Source organism: Crinia signifera, chromosome 1 (genome assembly GCF_055691185.1).
Source record: "Crinia signifera chromosome 1, ASM5569118v1, whole genome shotgun sequence".
In the NCBI taxonomy this organism is placed as follows: Eukaryota; Metazoa; Chordata; class Amphibia; order Anura; family Myobatrachidae; genus Crinia; species Crinia signifera.
The window spans coordinates 88,715,325-88,734,651 of record NC_139217.1 but is presented as its reverse complement, the minus strand read 5'-3'; the positions used below and the strand labels follow the sequence as shown (position 1 = coordinate 88,734,651).

Here is a 19,327-nt window from a genome sequence, read left to right as displayed (position 1 = left end):
GTTCGCCATGCAGTGGGCCCGGTGCCTCGCTATGCTCGGCACACTAATTTATTCTCCCTCTACGGGTGTCATGGACACCCACAGAGGGACAAAGTGCCTGGATTTCGGCGGTTGGGATTTTGACCGCCGGTATTCCGACCGCCGGGAAAGTGACTGCATCCCGTACACACCCACGCTTCTAGATGCCTCTTTGACAATCTCTTTTCACAATCTCTCCATATATATATATATATAACCAGACACGCCTTTTGGGTGAAGCATGACATGTCCCCTTAATGTGGGTGCTTTTCTAATTTCTATTACCAACTATAGGGCGAGATTCTATATAGCAGAGATGCAGTAAAAACCCAGTTTTCGGGGTTTCTACCGCATCTCTATATGCTATATTGTGCCTCCGCAGTGTCAGCGCTGCGGAGGGAATCGCCAGCAAAAGCTGGCGAATCCCTGCAGAAGCCTATGGGCTTCTTACCGCAGCGCTGTTTGAGGGATCCGTCACGGATCCCTCCCAGCGTGCCCTGCGGCCGGCGCCGGGGTCTGCGCATGCGCAGATGGACTCCCGGGTCACAGACCCGGAAGTCCAGCACCGGCACCGCAAGGGACAGCTCTTACCGCAAGAGCTGTCCCTTGCGTTAATAACGGCATATGTTACAGCATATGCCGTTATTAAAAATGCGATGTCCGGCGAAGGGGGGCCGCGGATGTTATAACATCCCGCCCATAATCTCCCTGAAACTTGTTTTCAAAAGTAGGCAAATATGCATTATACTTACACCTCCATCCAGAATTGTCACACACGAGGGAGGGGGAGGCTTGGGGAGTTGTAAACCGCAGCAGCAGCACCAGACATCGGCCCAGATTCAAGGATTTTGTTATGCAATCCTAAGGGGCAGGATATAGCTGCACTTACACCAATACAGTAGGTTGTTGCTAATCAGATTAATCTCCTAGTAAGTTTTGCTGGGTGCACAATGCAGCAAAACCCACATTTAGAAGTTAGCAAAGTTATTTTGAATGTTGAAACACATTGAAAACCTACAGGATTGTCCCTATACATTTTTGCTGCAGGCGTGCCAAACAGCCCCTCTCGGCACACCAGGTTCCATGAGACTCTGCTGTGTCCAGTATCTTTTTTTTGCTGAAAACCCTGTTGCTGTGTGACTAGGATGCGCCAGAAGACACTGCTGATTAATTTGATAGAATACATTTATATTAATGTGGGACTGTCTGAATCTGTATACGAAGTGCTACGATGCAGTGGTCGTGGCTTTTCTCAATGCAAATTCCGTTTGCTTCATAAACAGACCCAGTCCAGGACGCACACGTCACCTATCATCCTGCACTGCATAGCATATTGAGGTCAGATGAATGAAGACACTCAGCACAGGTCTGCCGCCACTCTCCCCACCTCTCCCTGGGAAGCGGGTGGATCATACCTAGCACTACCTTACCACTTACAACTTCAGGAAGCTAGCAGCACATAGTGAAAGCTCTCTCCTGAATATCATCAGGAAGATGTAGTCAGCCAAGGAGCAGGGACCTGCTTCCCGGATCAAGAACCTGCCACTGTGCACCCTAGTTAATTTAAATGGTATCCCTCTAGCTTTTTCTGTACCAGGACCAGATGCTGCTCTCTATGCCCCTGGTGGAGGGGTAACCCATCATGTGAGCTGCAAATGAACATGCACCTAAAACTGCCTCAACTGCATCCATGTTGCTTACAGCTGTCTGGCTGGATAGACAGGAGTGGAGACCAGCTTATCCATGTTTACTAATTCCATATACACTATATAACCTGCAGAATCAAGAACAAAAAAAGGCACTGAACTATGTGAAGTAAATTATTGTACCAATAAATTTATTCTCTCTTATTACATGTCAGAATATAATTCCATCATTACAAACCAAGCAACTACAGCTTTATTTCTTTTTACATCCAAGTTTGCTAGAAGCTACACACATTTGCATTAGGAGGATGAAAACAGAATAAACAAGAATGAAGAAAAAAAACACATGTATCCTTTTCTGTGCCCGTATTCATCATATCAGTGCCCAAAAATGAAATCATACGGTTAGAAAGACATATCAGGGGTACTAACCAATGCAAGTTGGTGACAGGCCTGAATGCCTTTTCCAGGAAACCCAAGTGGCAGCATGAGAGGAGACTCTCGGGGATGACCATGTAGTGAAGGATGCTGGGAAATCAAACTCTTTGGAAATGCTGCAAACCATTAACATACAGTACAGCAATATATTTATCATGAAGTCAGTGGGGTAACGGGGAAACAATAACAAAAGGTATGGGCATCTGCAGCTCCAGGCCTGCAGTCTTTTCTTTGGTGGGTGTTAAAGAGAGCACCTACATTAAATAATGACCAGGATGTAATATCCTCTTCCCGACCAAAGTCTCGGCAGTAGAGTAATATGGATAGAATAAAAAATAAAAAAAAGTGACCTTAAAATAAGGCATATGGTTACAAATGTCAGCTAACCTTAGTAGGCATAGTGTCGCTTCCTCCTACATAAATCCATTAAATATTGGATTGCCTTAGAAAAGTTTCCACAAAGATGAGAGCACAATTCAGAGACATGGTAAAAACACAATGGGGTGCCTTGCATAGTCCCAAAAAGTATAAAAAAACACAAAAAAAAAAAAACCACATGGAGCAAATTGTTAGCACTCGAAGATGAGGCGCGAGGGTGTTCTTCACAAAAGCCGACACGGTCAACATTTTTCATACTGTAGGGATGGAGGGTCCAAAACTCAAGGGGTTTCCGGCTAGTGCCTGATACAAGACAACGGTAAAAGGTGGAGACTGTTGTGCCACGTTTCAGGAGTAGGATTACAGTTTATCCAGAACTAAAAAAAAACAAAATACAAAACCCAAAATAGAAGGCAGGACGAGACGCACAAACCACGTGTGTAACATCCATCTCATTCACTTCACAACCACCCCGACCAAAAAGAAGAAACGAGAACAGGAGGTGCTAAAACAATATAAAGTCTGTGAACGTTTATCTACAAGCCCTGAGCTTTTTTCCCCTATGAACTCGCTGTAGGTGAAAAAAGGCAAAATGCAAGAATTGTTGTATCTTGCCACGTAAGTGCTTTGTGCAACAATATCCATATATATATATTTAACATAGAGTCTTCTCTTTAGCTAAGAGAGCCACATTAACCAAGCTTCAATTCCAGTAGGTTACAGAACAGTTTAATTAAACCCAAAATTCCAGTCATCTGATGTTCAGGTATCGGATATAGTCTTTGTTTCCATCGTATTTGTCCAAAGCAATCTCACCGCAATGTCCTGAAATGTATGAGAGATGTCTCTAGCCAATGCTGTGTCATCTTGGTGACACCGTTGGACTGGAAAAAGAGCCAGAGTTCCGGGGGGATGGATGGAAAGGAATCCCAGGAGAGGACGGGGACAGTTTTTTAGGACTGCATAGGTCACCATTGTGCAGCTTCCAGAGGAGTTCTTCATTCTCCATTGAGAGGCGCTTGTTCACTTTGGACTCTTTCTCCAGAGATCGCTGTAAGACCTCCTGCTCTGTAGACAGCTGCCTGCAGTGGCCAAATAAAGAGTTATAGGTAAATAACCACTATGTAACAGATACGGTATAACACGCGACTATATCAGCAGTCTGCCTAGTGGTGGTGAAGGAACATTCGCAGTTCAAATCAAGTAAATAGATGTACAGTAATAGTAGTAGCAAACATTTCAGACGCAGTTATCCTGGGATAAGTGCTAAACCTAGAATCATGATGCAACCTGAATAAAAATGTGTCTAGTGAGTTGCCATGGGGCTAATGGTGCCCACACAGGGTGCGATTCTCGGATGCATTTTGAATTTTTTAGTTGAAAACGCATCGCTTGTTGTTAAAATTACATAGTGTTTCTGCGATGCCCGCTCCCAGGTGGTTTATATCGCAAGCCCAAGCAGTACTTTTTGTACTAGATCGCATTGCATCTAGTTCGAATAGCATTCTGTTGTAGCATATAGCATGCAGTTTAATCTAGATGCGATCTAGTACACAACACATCTAGCACAGAGTACTGTGATGGGCACCTTAAGGCCGGCTACTGCCACTCTTATGCAATGCAATAATGTGGCAGACCAATCATCAAGTAAAGAAATTCTAATGGTCCCTGCCATACTTTATCAGTTTAAAACACTAAAAATATATATAAAAGTCATACTTGCTGTAATATAATGGAGAAAGCTGGTGTCACTTGCCGGTAGTATCAAAGAGCACCAAATATTTGGGGTCAAATATGTTTCAGGAACCCTTTCCTTCTTTTAAACAATATTAATCCATTCATCACATTAGTCATTTAGCATCTCTACTTGGTCCTACATACTTAATGTTTAAGGTTTTCTAGATCCCCCCCCCCCCCCCAATATCCCTGCATTTATTTACACATTGTATCGTATGCATGCTCCGATTTGCAGTGTGCAATTGTTTTGTTTATTTCAAGTTTTAATCAACCAATACTGGTTACATGGATAAGGCAGTTATGCAGCGGATTTACTTTTTTTTTTTGCCAGTAATAATACAATACTACTAATCTGCAAGGGATAAGCGCTTGGGTCACACAGGTTTAGGCAGCTGACCATCAATCTGTACCAGAAAGTAGGATTTTTTTTTAAATAATACCCATAATAATGTAGTTGATCATTTACTTGGGATTGGGTGACATGAACCTGGGTGTGTGAATTATTTCATCACACTACCCCCACTGCCATCTCCTATGAGGTGGTCATCAATCTGTGTTGTTTAAAGGGTCCTGCTGGAACTACTAAAAGGAAATCTGTAGCTTCCGGTTTTGCCTCTATTTATTCAGTGAGGAATGAGAAGAAATGGTGTTACCTTGATAAAGCTATGTGATTTGCCATGCGAGCCTTGAGATCCTCGTTCTGCTGCTGGCATTTGTTCAATCTTTCCACTAGGGTTGTGTTGGTCTCCACCTTAGGATAAAGGAATCGTCACATTTATGAGACACAATAGAAGCTACAGAGCTTGCCAACTTCACTTTAACAAAGCAGATTCTGAGGCCTACTAAATCTAGTGTCATGATTGGCAAATCCAAGCGTCTCATTACACAAAATCAGTATTCACTCAATGAGATTAGTCTGCGCGGATTCAGAATCACAAGTGGAGAAGGAAACAAGAAGCTGATACACAAAGTAAATGACGTGGCCGACCGAAGCATAATGGCAATGCAACGCTGTTCCTGTAACCGTCTCTGCTGCAGAAAACACGTCACTGGTCTGATAAATGGTAAAGCCATCTACTGTATCAGGTGATGGTGCGCACTATAGTAACTACATGCCATCATACACTAGTCCAATTTGTCCACACTTCAACCAATGCCAATTGTATGGGCTGAGAAAAGTGGCCAAATGGGAGGTTGGATCTAGTACACGTCCGGTCTCCGCCCGGCAGCGGGATTGCATACGATGGGTCACATTCAGAAAGACCGCATGGGATCCTGCCACCTAGGAAGGTCCCAGGTGGCTCAAGGAGGCTTGGCTGGCCATACACTAGTCCGAGAAATCACAATAGAGTACGGCCACCTTAAGACATGCCACCTTAATACCTTACTCTAGGCACTAATTGTAAACCTTGCGCTAATGAAATAAGTGGCTGTTGTTTGCACTGTGTTAGGACTCCCTGGACGGTGCATCGGACAACAGAACTTGTAATGATATTACGGAAGGACCAGTAAGTTTAATCCACGTATACACTTGCATTGCATGTGCTCTATGAATGGCTCTGAAAAAAATCAAAGGCAGGTGTAGAATTGTACTCAGGAAGGGTACTCATGTACCTGTACCAGACACAGACTGTACCTTACATCTAATGCAGATAAAACCACCCACAGACTCTATAAACGGAGAGCAGACATTCTAGAGAGGCTGTGGCTACACACTCTGTGTCGCTACGTAAAAGTAATGATGGCGCTATGTTCCACTGTTTATGGTGTGCAGAACCCTTTTAGTGTCTTCACATAATAATTATTATATTTTTTTTTTTTACAAGAGTATACCTTTCTAATGTGGGAATCAAACTTCCACAGATTTTACTGAAGTATTTATTTTTAAGTGTGTTGCTCCACCTGAATGTTCGATATGCAGGGGTTAAAGTGAGGGGGAATGGGGTGGAACCTCTAATGGTGAGGTGGAACATTTTAACCTCCACATTGGCCGTGCACAGTAATTCTCGCAGACAAGCATTCTAGTTTGCAGGGGGATGCCAAAAACCCTACCACTGGCCCTGTCTCTGCCTAATGGGGGAGGGGGTGTAAGTAGGTGGCATAAAGAAATGAGGGGCAGATTTATTAAGCTTGGAGCAGAGAAACTGGAGATAAGGCAAAAGGAGATAAAGTGCAAGCCAATGAACTGTGTTTGAAAATGACAGTTGGGAGTTGATTGGCTGGTGCTTTTTTCTCCTTTTACCTTATCTCCAGTTTATCTCTACTTCAGGCTTAATAAATCTGCCCCAGAGTTCCCTCACCTCTGCATGACCACTTTATGCCCTGACGATATGTAGAATAGAGAATATGCTGCAGTTAGATAAACATTACTAACTATAAGATCCTGTGTTTCAGGGCATAGAAGCAGCTATGTATAAAGTACACTCACCAGCTTTTCAATCTGCATCAGCTTTTTGTCTTGCTGGTGTAATTTCTCATTCTTGATCTCTAACACGGCTTTCAGGCTCTCCAGCTCCTGTTCCAGGTACATCACCTGAGGGTTCTTCTGCGGGGACAGATTGGGAAGCAAGTTATTGCGCACGGTGGTGCCAGCAGGTTGTTCTAGTTGTAGGAGACTTCAGGTTACATCTGCTGCACTTACATGCTCTGCAGCAGAAATACCTGACATTTATCTTGCTCCGGGCCTAAGGAGGAGAATGTGATCTTATGCAGATACAGCAAAATGACAGAGTGTTTACTCTGTACAGCCTCAACTATTTCACAGATCGTACCATCAGAACGCATCCATTTCAATCAATAAGTCAGTAATCTTACATCTATATATGCCAAAGGGAAATTAACAATGCAAACAAGGTGCATTGTGGGCATACTCCCTGGTATATCTGATGTAGATGATCACTTTAGGGCATACTTGCCTACTTTTGAAAACTAGTTTCAGGGAGATTATAGTTGGTAGTAGAATTTTGCACAGCGCCACCTTGAGGCGTGTCATGCTCCACCTAAAGGGGCGTGTCTAGTTCCATATATGGAGAGATTGTGAAAAAGATTGTGAATGTGGCACTTAGATGCGTTCGTGTGCACGGCTACATCTGAGCGGAATCTTGTAAAATGACTTATATACAAATGTAGATGAGCCCCAAAGCATTTAGTAAAAGCTACTATGCTTGGTGCTGATGATTCAATGTAAATGTATGTCTCATTCCTTTTTCCCCCAAAAATGTAACAGTATAAAGTGGGCTAGGTGAAATGAGGGAGATTGCCAGACTAATGAGGGAGAGCGGGAGATTGCTGTTATTTCAGGGAGTCTCCTGCAGAATGCAGGAGGGTAGGCAGCTTTAGGAACAGTGAAAAGCTTTTCTTTAATAAATTGTGTTTTGCAAAAAAGATTATTCTTAGTGGGCAGAACATAAACTGACTGCCAACACCTAGATGATGGCACTTATACAGTGACCAGCCTGCTGACTAAAGTAATGGGTAATCTGACCTTGACCCGTTTCTCTTTGGACAATTTTCTTAGTTCTTCCTCAGCTTTTAGCTTCTCCTTCAGGGACTCGTTCTCCTGTGTCAACGCTTCTATTTTTTTCTTTGGATTGAGAAAAAAAAAAAGGATTATAATAAAATAAAATATCCAATACAATGTGAGGATCTGGTACAGAAGGGGTGTGGCACCCACCTCTAGCTCCGCCTGCTTTTCTTTAGCAGAGTCTTCTAATGCTTTATTTTCTTGCACTTGGTGGTTTCTCAGTTCTAGGGGAGAAGATGTGGTTTACACAAACCTAATAGCTATAGATGGCATGTAGAAGATGTGATGAAGGTATATGGTTAATAGCCATTTTATCTACCAGCCCAGAACATCAAAAGTATAAGTATTTTTCACATTAATTATGTTAGTTCAAAGTATATGAGTCCTGCACAGCAGCCATTCTCATACATTCATTTCTCAGTGGGTCTTTTTCTATGGGTTGGGATCATTTGGTCTATTGCATTATGGTTGAAAGTCATTAGGTCGAATCCATTAGGTCGACATGCTAAAAGGTCGACATGACTCTAGGTCGACATGGGAAAAGGTCGACATGATTCTAGGTCGAAAGGTCATTAGTTCGACAGGTCATTAGTTCGACAAGGTCATTAGTTCGACATTGTCTATGTCGACATTCACAAGGTCGACATGGGGTTTTTCACTGTTTTTTTACCTGAATGTCAACACAGTCGACATGGACACAGTTTAAAGTGCACTGCATCCCCTCGCATCGCTCGCTGCGCTCGCAATGCGTCGGGCACGGTGCCTCGCTACGCTCGGCACACTATTTTATTCTCCCACCACGCCCTAGTGGATGGTAGGGCATGAAATACCGCCTGTCGGCACATGTTGGCTCAAAAAACAGTGAAAAACTCCATGTCGACCTTGTGAATGTCGACATAGACAATGTCGAACTAATGACCTTGTCGAACTAATGACCTGTCGAACTAATGACCTGTCGAACTAATGACCTTTCGAACTAATGACCTTTCGAACTAGAATCATGTCGACCTTTTCCCATGTCGACCTAGAGTCATGTCGACCTTTTAGCATGTCGACCTAATGGATTTGACCTAATGACTGTCGACCATAATGCAGTAGACCAAATGACCGCATCCCTTTTCTATAAGGTTGTTAAACTAGGAAGATAGGAACTAAGGGCTAGATGTGTGAAGTAGTGATAAGGGAGGAGAACTGAGCCAGAGGAGAAGTGGCCCATGGCAACCAATCAGCTGCTCTGTAGAATGTTATATTATGCAAATTACAGATGTTACGTCAGTGCCGATTGGTTGCCATGGGCCACTTCTCCTCCCGTAACACTGCTTTATACATCTACCTCAGTCTACTAGAGCAACTTTATACTACAGTACAGTTGTGAATACAGCATACTATTAATGGGCAATGGAAAAAAGGGATGTTCTTACCTGTAATGGAGTTTTCAAACTCTTGCTTTACAGCTTCTATCGACTCTTTAGTGCTGGTATCTGCCGCCAGTCTGTAGGCTTCATGAGTTGTATTGAGGTCATCAACCTATAGATAAGAAAGTAAAAGGCACACAGTGGTTATATACTGTACTATTGTGTGACCGCTTCACAAACAACACACCCAAATATCAAAGGTAACCTTCAGCATGACATACAATGCAAATCTTAAGTTTTAAATTGTCATCCTGAAAGGTGAAACTATTTGGCCTCCAGCACAGAAATCCAGTCACCTCTCAGCGGTGTCAATGACAACAGATTTCACAGTCAATAGTATGGAGAGTTTTTATTTAACTTATATTTTTCTGTCTGAGATACTGGTTCTGGTTGATAGATCTAGTGTGTGTCTAGCTAGACAGTCAATAGGTCTACCCTAAAAGGGTAGACACATGACAAGATCAACATCGGTTTTTCATGATTTTTTTATTTTAACCAACCAGCTTGTTCTTACTCCACATCCATGTCAACATAAAGGGGGAATATAATAGTAGTGAGCCTTGTGAGGGTACGAGTTACACTAACTGGGGTCCATGCGGACATGGACACAAAAAATTTGAAAAACTCAAGTCTACCACTAAAACCATTTACTTTTTCCTGTAGCTCATTCTTGTATTTCTCGGCTTCATCGATGAAGATGGTCTGTAGTTTCTCACACTCGCCAGTGTAGAACTGCTTGAGTTTCTCTTCCAGGTCAGACAGCTCCGCGAGATGCTCATCTTTCACCTTCTGGAGGATGCCTTCATAAGCAACCAGCAAGTCATTCTTCTCCTTCTCTAACTTGTCACATGTACTGGATGCAGACACTGCAGGAGAGGAAACATAACACATTACACAGTGTATATAACGCTAACTACTACTGGAAACCGTTTTACATTTCATACATTATTAACCACAAATCTCAACCCCTCCAGAATATTGTGGATTTCTGTAGCAGGAAGCGTGATTAAGGCTACTATACCCCTTTTCCAACACCCAAGAAACCCCGGTTATTGCAGTGTCAACTCATGTAGCGGCTCAGTGGAAACTGCTACCAGAAAAAATAAAATGCGGGTGTCAAGTGACCTGGCATTTCTTCCCGGATCTCAAGTAAGGCTGTACGCGGGTTTGACCTGGTGATGTCATCATTCAAAGACCCCAGAGAGGGCATGTGTCCATGCTGGGAGGAGCTTTTGCAGGGCTTACCCGGGTTCAGTGGAAATGAGAAACCCAGTTTGGAGTTATAGTGGAAACTGGGTCTGAGCCAGGTGGGAGCAGTGTCCAAAATAGCACACGATTAACTTCACCTCCGAGTCTCAAGTAAAAACCTATGAACTGCTCTGGATCATAAACACATGGCATAATGATCAAAGGTGCTAAGTCCTAACAGCCAATCTCATTAGCTTTAAAGAGCCAATCATAGGGGTTTATTTACTAAAATGTGAGTTCTAGTTCAGATGGGATGTTGCTATGGGGCAACCAATCAAATTCTATTATCTTCTAGAACAGTGGTAGCCAACCCTAGCCCTCGAGAGCTACCAACAGTTCACATTTTCCAGACAACCTAGCTGCTGCACAGCTGCACTCATTAATCACTGACACATTTTAAAAGATCCACAGATGGAGCTAATTAGCTCACTTGTGATTCTGTGAGGAGACCTGCAAAACATGCACTGTTGGTAGCTCTCGAGGACTAGGGTTGGCTACCCCAGTTCTAGAATGTGCTAAATAAAAAGTAGATTCTAATTGGTTGCCCATAGCAATACCCCATCTGAAATAGAACTGCCATCTTAGTAAATAAACCCCATAGTTCCACTACTGAAAACCGTTATCTGACTGGAAGCAGCTGGTCACAGGGAGCGCTCCCCACTGGGTGAGTTTTTTTCTGGGGAGCTTTCCCTAAAAAAAACCCCAGTACTTGTGTAGTTTCACGGCGTCATGCTACTTCCGGCTTCTCCGCTCGCCACAACTATCTAAAATAAAGTAACTTAACTCCATGCCAACATGGATAGTTCATAGCCCCACTATCCATGTTGGCATGGAGTTGATTTTAGATAGCGTGGCGAGCGTAGCGAGCCACCGAGCCCGCAGCGTGGGCGAGCGAAGCGAGCCCCGCAAGTGGACTCAGACGCACGGCGCCATGCTGACGCCGTGAAACTACACAAGTACCAAACCCCCCACCACTGCAACCACCAGGTCCGGGCAGCGCAGCTGAACTTTCCATCAGCCGCTGCCCAGCTGCCCCCTGCAGTGTGCATTACAAGGTCACGGCGCACACAGCTGGGGGAAGGAGGCAGGGCCAGATAGCAGGAGTCAGGCAGCCGCTAAAGCGGAGTGCGGCGCTGCCTGACGGGAGAGAGCGCAGGCAGTGGCACTCTCGAGAATTTTTGGGTTTGCCAGTCTGCGCACCCGGAAAATTCTCGGGAGTGCCACTGAAGGGGTTAAATCTTAGTCTAGATTATATGATACCACACAAAAAGGTAAAACGGTACTTATGTAGTATCTGGGCGTCCGATTTAGAAATCGCATCGCATGCGACGAAATCGTATGAGATGCGATGGTCAAGATTTTTCCATAGGATTCAATGTTAAAATGATCTGAGTCCATTTTAACATAGAATTCAATGGGAAAAAGGGGTCCTTTTCCTTTCCCCACTATCCAAGTGGGCATGGAGTTGGATATAAACCTGTGGCGAGCGTAGCGAGCCACCGAGCCCGAAGCGTGGCGAGCGTAGCGAGCCCCGCGAGGGGACACAGAATACTTTTTAAGAAATATGCGTCCGCTCGCCACGCTTCGGGCTCGGTGGCTCGCTGCGCTCGCCACACTATATAAAATCAACTCTATGCCCACTTGGATAGTGGGGAAATGAACAGGACCTTCTTAACATTGAATCCTATGCAAAATCGAATCGCATCGCATCTGATTGTATGCCTTAAGGTAAGGCATACAATCACAAAATCGGCAGCCCAGATACTACATAAGTACCGGTAAAACATACATTTAAACATACATGATTAAACACAAAATATGTAGAACAGAATTTTATATAAATAGTATATATAATCACATAATTGCAGTGCTATTTCATAAGGGTACAGCAACATGAGGGGCATGCTTGTGTGGGCTTACAATCTAGAGAATATATGGACTGAGTGAGGGGAACAGAATGCAGGAGAATGAGGAGTAAAATGAGGCATATTCATAGGGGCGTGGGGGGGCACTTCAGAGATAGTGAGCGCAGCACAGGAGAAGTTCTGAAGACAAGAGTGGAAGGCAGTAATCAAGGAGGAGGTACAGTATAAGCAGAGGGGTCAAAGGCTTTGCAGTTGTTAAAAACTTGGGGACACAGATAGTGAAGGAGAACAATGAAAGTGATGGAACCATTTTACAAACTATATCCTCAAATACAGGAATATATAACCATGTAAGTCACTAAAGCGTAAAATTAGCCTGGTCACAACCTGCAAGAGTACGTATGCGGTTTCACAGTAGTAAATAGTTACATAATACACAGAAAAAGAAAGGCTCCACACACCTGGTGAATGATGTACTAAACTAAACCATTTTTGGCTGCATAAAAGCCTATGGACTTCTTTCCACATTCTGTCTTAAAGCAGTGTGCAATGTGCTAGGCAATTAGGACTAAGTTGTCAAAATTACCCAGCAAGTTCGCAAGTATCGCACCGTGTACACTGCAAGGTATAGCGATGCGCAGCCCCGCTATCGCCTGGCAAATTAGACACTGCAGGCAAGGTAACTTTGGCTATACTGCACAGTGTAGTGTACTTGTCAAATTGGCCTTAGTCAAAAATCAGCCGTGGCCATAGACAAAAAAAAAATCAGCCGTGGCCATAGATAAAAAAAAAAAAAAAAAAAAAAATCAGCCGTGGCCATAGACAAAAAAAAAAAATCAGCCGTGGCCATAGACAAAAAAAAAAAAAAATCAGCCGTGGCCATAGACAAAAAAAAAAAAAACCAGCCGTGGCCATAGAAAAAAAAAAAATCAGCCGTGGCCATAGACAAAAAAGTCAACCGTGGCCATAGACAAAAAAGTCAACCGTGGCCATAGACAAAAAAGTCAACCGTGGCCATAGACCAAAAAAGTCAACCGTGGCCATAGACTAAAAAAATCAACCGTGCACATAGACAAAAAAATCAACCGTGCCCATAGACAAAAAAAGAATCAGCCGTGCCCATAGACAAAACAAGTCAACCGTGCCCATAGACAAAAAAAGTCAACCGTGCCCATAGACACCTTCTATTATTTATAAAGCGCCAACATACTGTGTAGACATAATGCAAGCAAACACATCACTACAGTTCATACACATACTTGGTTAATACAGTAACAGGAAATGGGTGACATACAGTACAAAAACCATCAAAAAGTAATTAGAAGACACAGGCTATTATTTAGAAGCAAAAGTGCGTGTACTGTACAATATTAGTTTTTTTTTTATGTGGTTTTTGTTTGTTTAAACCGTTTGGGAGACCAAAACACACAAAAGCAGTTCTGTGCACATACATGGAAAGCAGTGTATATAAATAAATACACACTCCACCGATCAGATCAAGTGTTACTAGCAGCTCTGTTACTTCTAGGCTAGGGTGTGAAGACGCCTGCAGAAAAACTAAGCAGACATGGGCCACTTGCACCTCACTGGCAGTGATGGGGTATTTGCCAAAAGCAACAAGGAAAAACATACAGTACGTGTAATAAAAAATTTGGAAAACATCTACTGTATGTATGAATAAAATATGCCCTTCCAGAGGCAGTGCATAATGGCAAATGTAATTGAATTAGCTTCTTCATGTGAACTGATATGAACTTCTGCAAGAGGCATTTGAGAACATAAAATACCATTTAGTAGGATTGTCCTGGCTTCATTTGTTTTATGTGTGGAAGTCATGCTACATCCTGTTGGTCAGCATCACACATTGCAAAACAATAAAAAATCCCTTAAAAACATAATTTAAAAATAAAAGATAAAACGGCTTCTAATGCAAAAGGCTTCTTTAGCATGTTTTGGGGGTCCGGGGGGTGGAGAGAGAGATTTGTTTTTTAGTTACTGTCCAGCTAGTTAGTAGGTCTGAGAAGGTGGTGGGCCGTATTTCTCTAATGCTCCCCAACAAAATTGACTAATGAAAAATGGTATTCTGCTCTAGTGTAAAGAGATATTGGGGTATAGTCAATCACTATCGAAACGGCAGTCTTGCTGAAAAGGGGTTCCAACCTATTAAGTGCTTTTTTTTTTTTTCCGCCAGGTCGAACGAAAATTACCAATACTTTCCTTATAGCCTGCCCCAGTAATAATACAAATTAGTGGTTAAAATGGGAATATTGCAAATGTAATAAGAATGGCCAGGGATCTGCGGTACACCTAGAACCCCAGAAACCTTAATGACTGATAATAATGGACTCAATTTAACATGCAGAATGGGGGCCTATGGTGTAGGTCACAACATGGAGTAGCTGATACTTATTGTGTGAATAATTTAATTTAATCTTAATTTCTGCGTGCATTAAGTTGGACCCCGGTGCCAGGTGTGTTCTTATTGGGAGTGCTGCGCACACCGATATCTTATATTATATACATACACATACCTGCACACGTCTTTCTATTTTTAATGGGGAAAGAAAGCTGAATACACTACATTAATAGAACTTAAATTGGAAGCTTTTTTGCACCACCAACACAAACAGCCTAGTGTGTAGTATTTTATAAGCATTTACCACAGATCAAGTTTTGTACCAGATCTCCTTTCAGATGTGAATTCGCTCATGAAATCGTATACACAGAAGAGTGTACAACTCCTCCTCCAGCTTTCCTATGAAGGCAACGTTAAAGAATGTATTTGATGTCTTTACCTCTTATTTACCATCTATCCTAAGCTCTACAAACAGGCACAATGCTGTACATGCGGCATGAAGTTACCTATCCCGTGGGCAGATACCAGTATTAATGTCATGTATACCAAGTGAGCTGCAAAAATAGTAACATCTCAAAATAGACACAGTATTTTGAACATAACGTTGCCAGTTACAGGACACCACACACATGGAAAAAGGGAAATTCCCATTCAGACTAGATGCAAGTTCCTCAACGCATTACTAGGCAACAATAGAGAATACATGGGGAAACTTATCAAGACCAACTCTAGAGCCAGGTACACCATGAAACGATAGGCAATCAGCCTATTTAAGGAGCAAAACAAAATAATACAAGATTGACTCTGGCTACTTGCGCGCACAAAGAGGTTGCTGCTGGGAGTGTCCACAAGAAATGGGATACCAAACCCAAGCAAAAACACCAAGATGTGGGGTTCCTCAGCGCTACCGGATTTTCTTCGGATCCCCTCAGTACAAATGGAATGAGAGTGATACTCTCCAAATATCGGGGGGGGGGGGGGGGGGGGGGGGGGGGGGGAGTGTTACACTCCACACCCTGAGGAAGAACTATAACTATAAGAGTTCGAAACGCATTGGTGTCAAGGAACCCCTAACCACTTTGTGTCACCATCTACGCTTGGACCTGGACCCTAACTTTCTCATTCCGGGTGGGAAAGGAAAGTCCAGTGCAGTGGGAGGGGAGAGGTCTGTTTTAACTGAATAAAGTCTGCAATATTTGGATTACCTATGTGGCCAAATAGGGCACTGCTCTTTGGTGAGTTCTTGTAACTTTTTATCGTATATGCTGACAGTTTTGAAAAGAAACCTTTATGGGAACATCTCCTAGCTCGACTTGGTGAGTCAGTCTAGGATGCGGGATCTGTGAAAGACCTTAAAATTGATCACATTAATGAGATAATTGTGTTGTTTTATCCCCCCCCCCCCCCCCCCCCGATATTTGGAGAGTATCACTCTCATTCCATTTGTACTGAGGGGACCCGAAGAAAATCCGGAGGTAGCGCTGAGGAACCCCACATCTTGGTGTTTTAGGTATTTAAGAAGCAACTTCACTTGAGCCTTGGCAAGATTTAACGAAGGACAGAATGATCACTGTTACGTCCTTCATTTGCATAACATAGGTCACTATTGACGGACCTTCTGTTGGCCGTGCAGCAGGAGGCAGATGATCGTCCGTCACTTACGATTGTGGGAGCACACAAATCACCCATACACACTGAGCGATGAAGCCGGTAAGATAGGCGATAGGAAGCATAACTGATTAAAGGCCCCATACACTATGAGACTGCTTTGCATATTATAACTCGGCAACTGCACGCCATATTCGGTTTTTCAGCTTATTATGGGTGAGATGTAATCGGGTGCAATTTTTTAGACCGCTTAACAAAAAAACACACCATATTGCATGTCACATGTGCAATTTTCGTCCCAAAACCACACATGTAATAGGGTGCAAATTTTTAGACAAAGTCAGAAATACACAGATGCCTATCCCCCCCGCTACCGACAGGAAATCCCTAGAGATCACAAGGCCTAATGGGCCCCATACATCAGCAATCACAATTTATGGATTTCCAGATACAGGGATTTTTGGGCCAGATAAATGGATTTTACAATCTATCTGACTTTGCCCACACATTACAGATTTATTTCAGCGATCGGCAGATTTTTCCATCTAAAGATTGCATCTTCATATCTGGAAATTGCCCAATCGATTGCTGTTCATAATGTAAATAGATGAAGACGACGAATTGGGAATGCCCACACATAAAAAAGATCTGCAGATAATACCAGATTATTAAACATGTTTAAAAACCTGATTAAGCAATCGATTGGCGATTTTGATTGGGATTGCCAAAAGGGGGAGCCCGCACATCTAAAATTAATTGTGGCAATCATCTCCATATCTGAAAATTGTCACAATTAAATGCTGATGTATGGGGGCCCTTAAGAGCTCATACATAAAGGAGTATAAACAGCAGAAAAAAACTTGTGCTTTGTCCTTGTGTTTAACAGGGCCCCGGACGTGCGTTCTCAGCATCAGCAGCATACTGCACTATGTCCTTAATAAATGCTTACAGAGGACTCCAGTACATTGTACCCAGCATTTAACACTGCAGGCAAATTTTAAATAGACACAAAAAGAAAAGATAAGCGGACGCTGGTCAGAAAGCAAGTGTTTGTCCAAGCTTGCTAATACTGTATAAACGTTCATCAAAGTGTATTTAGCCTTCAAGAAAACACAATAAATACTGAAAGTTAATGCCTGTGTACAAGGTCCATCACGTAAACTGCTTAATGGGCGTGCATACAAATAAAAGCATTACCTTATTGCCCACTCATCTTCAGACTGGGTTTTAATGTGATTAAATGCATTAGTCAGGGCTGATCTCACTAAAATTAGTTGTCTGGATTGTGTCAGTGAACAGTCTCAATCTTGTTAAATGACATTTACATTAGCGTGTATTAGGGATTCAGCCAGTGTAATTCATGTGAAACTGGTAATCACTGAGTGCAGCCAATAAGGGCATGGAAACTACCTCTATGACACCTTCCAAACTAATGTAGGGTACACACCAGAACGACCATGATCGTGAAATGATTTAATTGAAATCATACGATGATCGCACAATGGATTGGCGTACATGATCTGCGCACGATCTATACCCAATCCAATGTAGAGGACGAATCTTGAAGTGACCCAAACAACCATCAGGGACGCGCATTGGAATTGCATTGAAAACGTGCACAATTTAGCTCTTTTTACATACAATCGGTCATACGACGCGTCAAAAATGGGCCCAAATCATTCTTGTGTGTAACTAGCTCAAGACTTTTGTGCTGCTAGGTTGAAAAGTGGTTTAAATATCGGCTTTGTGCATATAGATTTCATGCTTCACTGTGTGGTTTGTTCCACTGTTGATGTTTTTCCAGCACTATGACCCAACACACTGTTTGCTTAATTGATCAATTATATGGCTAATGAGTATACAAGTGTGTTAGATACAAGCAATTCATAGCACCTCTTTTCTAGGCAATCTGACTAGATCACTTAGAAATGGAGTACTGATCGCTGTGTGTTTGCCCTGCAGTGATAGCGATCACGGTCCCGCACACCGCTATTGCCCACAGGGAAAGCCAGTGCTTGTACTGGCTTTCCCAAGATCGCGGGGCTTTGCCTATTAACAATAGGCAAAGCCCGGCTCGGCACACAGCATTGCTGAGTCGCCCCGTAAGTACAGGGCTTAATACCCAAAGTGTCATGTCAAGCTTCTATCCCTGCATGCAGACCATGTGGACATTTTGGTGTCTACATTGCACAGCACACCCTGTTTAGTTTAGATAAGTAAGCCAACTATTATAGGCAGCCGCAGACATGCTATCAGATCTAGGATATTCTGGATCTACCATTGCTGGAATTAGCGGAGACAAAACATTACATTTCATTGCAAAAATGTGATTTCAAATTCCAAATGCATCAGCCCTTGGAGAAGAAACATTCCTTTTCGGGTGAACTTTCTCTAATTATGATAACTTTATACCAATAAAAACAGTATGGAAAAGTATTTTCCATAAAACAGTACAAAGTGTTTTTTTCTTTAATCCTAGCTGTGCAGACTAATGGCAAAACTGAAATGACCAACTAGCTGACAGTGTGTATGCAGGCTTAGAACCTTAGGAATCCGCTGCCCGAACTCACTGTATACACCATATCCGGAAAAAATGTCCTATTAAGCTACAAAAGATAAGTTTCCAAAAATAAGTAATCAAACTCCAAAGAGAACGTTACTATCAGACGGTACCTACCATATAAAAGAGCTCCCATAAAGGGTCAGGAAGACAGAAATAAGTTCCGAGTTCATTACTGGTACACACTTGACAGGAGAACTCACACTGTACTAGAAGCATACCAGAAACCTCCTCATAAATCACACAATCAACAGCTCTTCTATAAGAAATGCTGCTGTGTAATACGTGGGCTGTAAACCTGCTGGACAGTGATGGATTACCCCTGACCTTGTGCTGTATGAACTGGTTTCATTAGAGTGCATGTGTGGCATTGGGGCTCGCACTCAAACTCCATGTCCAATGCATGAGGAGAACTACACAAAAAAGTTAAAGAAAAACACTTATTTATTTATTAACGGTTTTGGTACTTATGTAATATCTGGGCTCCCATGTTAAATGCACCCCATTTTATTCATACCCCTACTATCCAACTACG

At 42.7% G+C, this 19,327-nt stretch overlaps 1 protein-coding gene across 5 annotated transcripts in view; it reads right to left on the bottom strand.

The window, feature by feature from the left end:
• Positions 1–1,833: 1,833 nt before the first annotated feature.
• Positions 1,834–19,327, bottom strand: part of MTUS1 (microtubule associated scaffold protein 1) — a 241,572-nt gene continuing 224,078 nt past the window's right edge. For all 5 annotated transcript variants that reach the window (XM_083169551.1, XM_083169568.1, XM_083169559.1 and 2 more), the window contains 7 exons: positions 9,807–10,021; positions 9,162–9,267; positions 7,891–7,964; positions 7,702–7,800; positions 6,646–6,762; positions 4,871–4,968; positions 1,834–3,562 (listed from right to left, as the gene is read on the bottom strand). In XM_083169551.1, the coding sequence (XP_083025677.1) occupies positions 3,343–3,562; positions 4,871–4,968; positions 6,646–6,762; positions 7,702–7,800; positions 7,891–7,964; positions 9,162–9,267; positions 9,807–10,021 (929 nt within the window). In that variant the 3' untranslated portion in view covers positions 1,834–3,342. The remainder of the gene's footprint in view (positions 3,563–4,870; positions 4,969–6,645; positions 6,763–7,701; positions 7,801–7,890; positions 7,965–9,161; positions 9,268–9,806; positions 10,022–19,327) is intronic.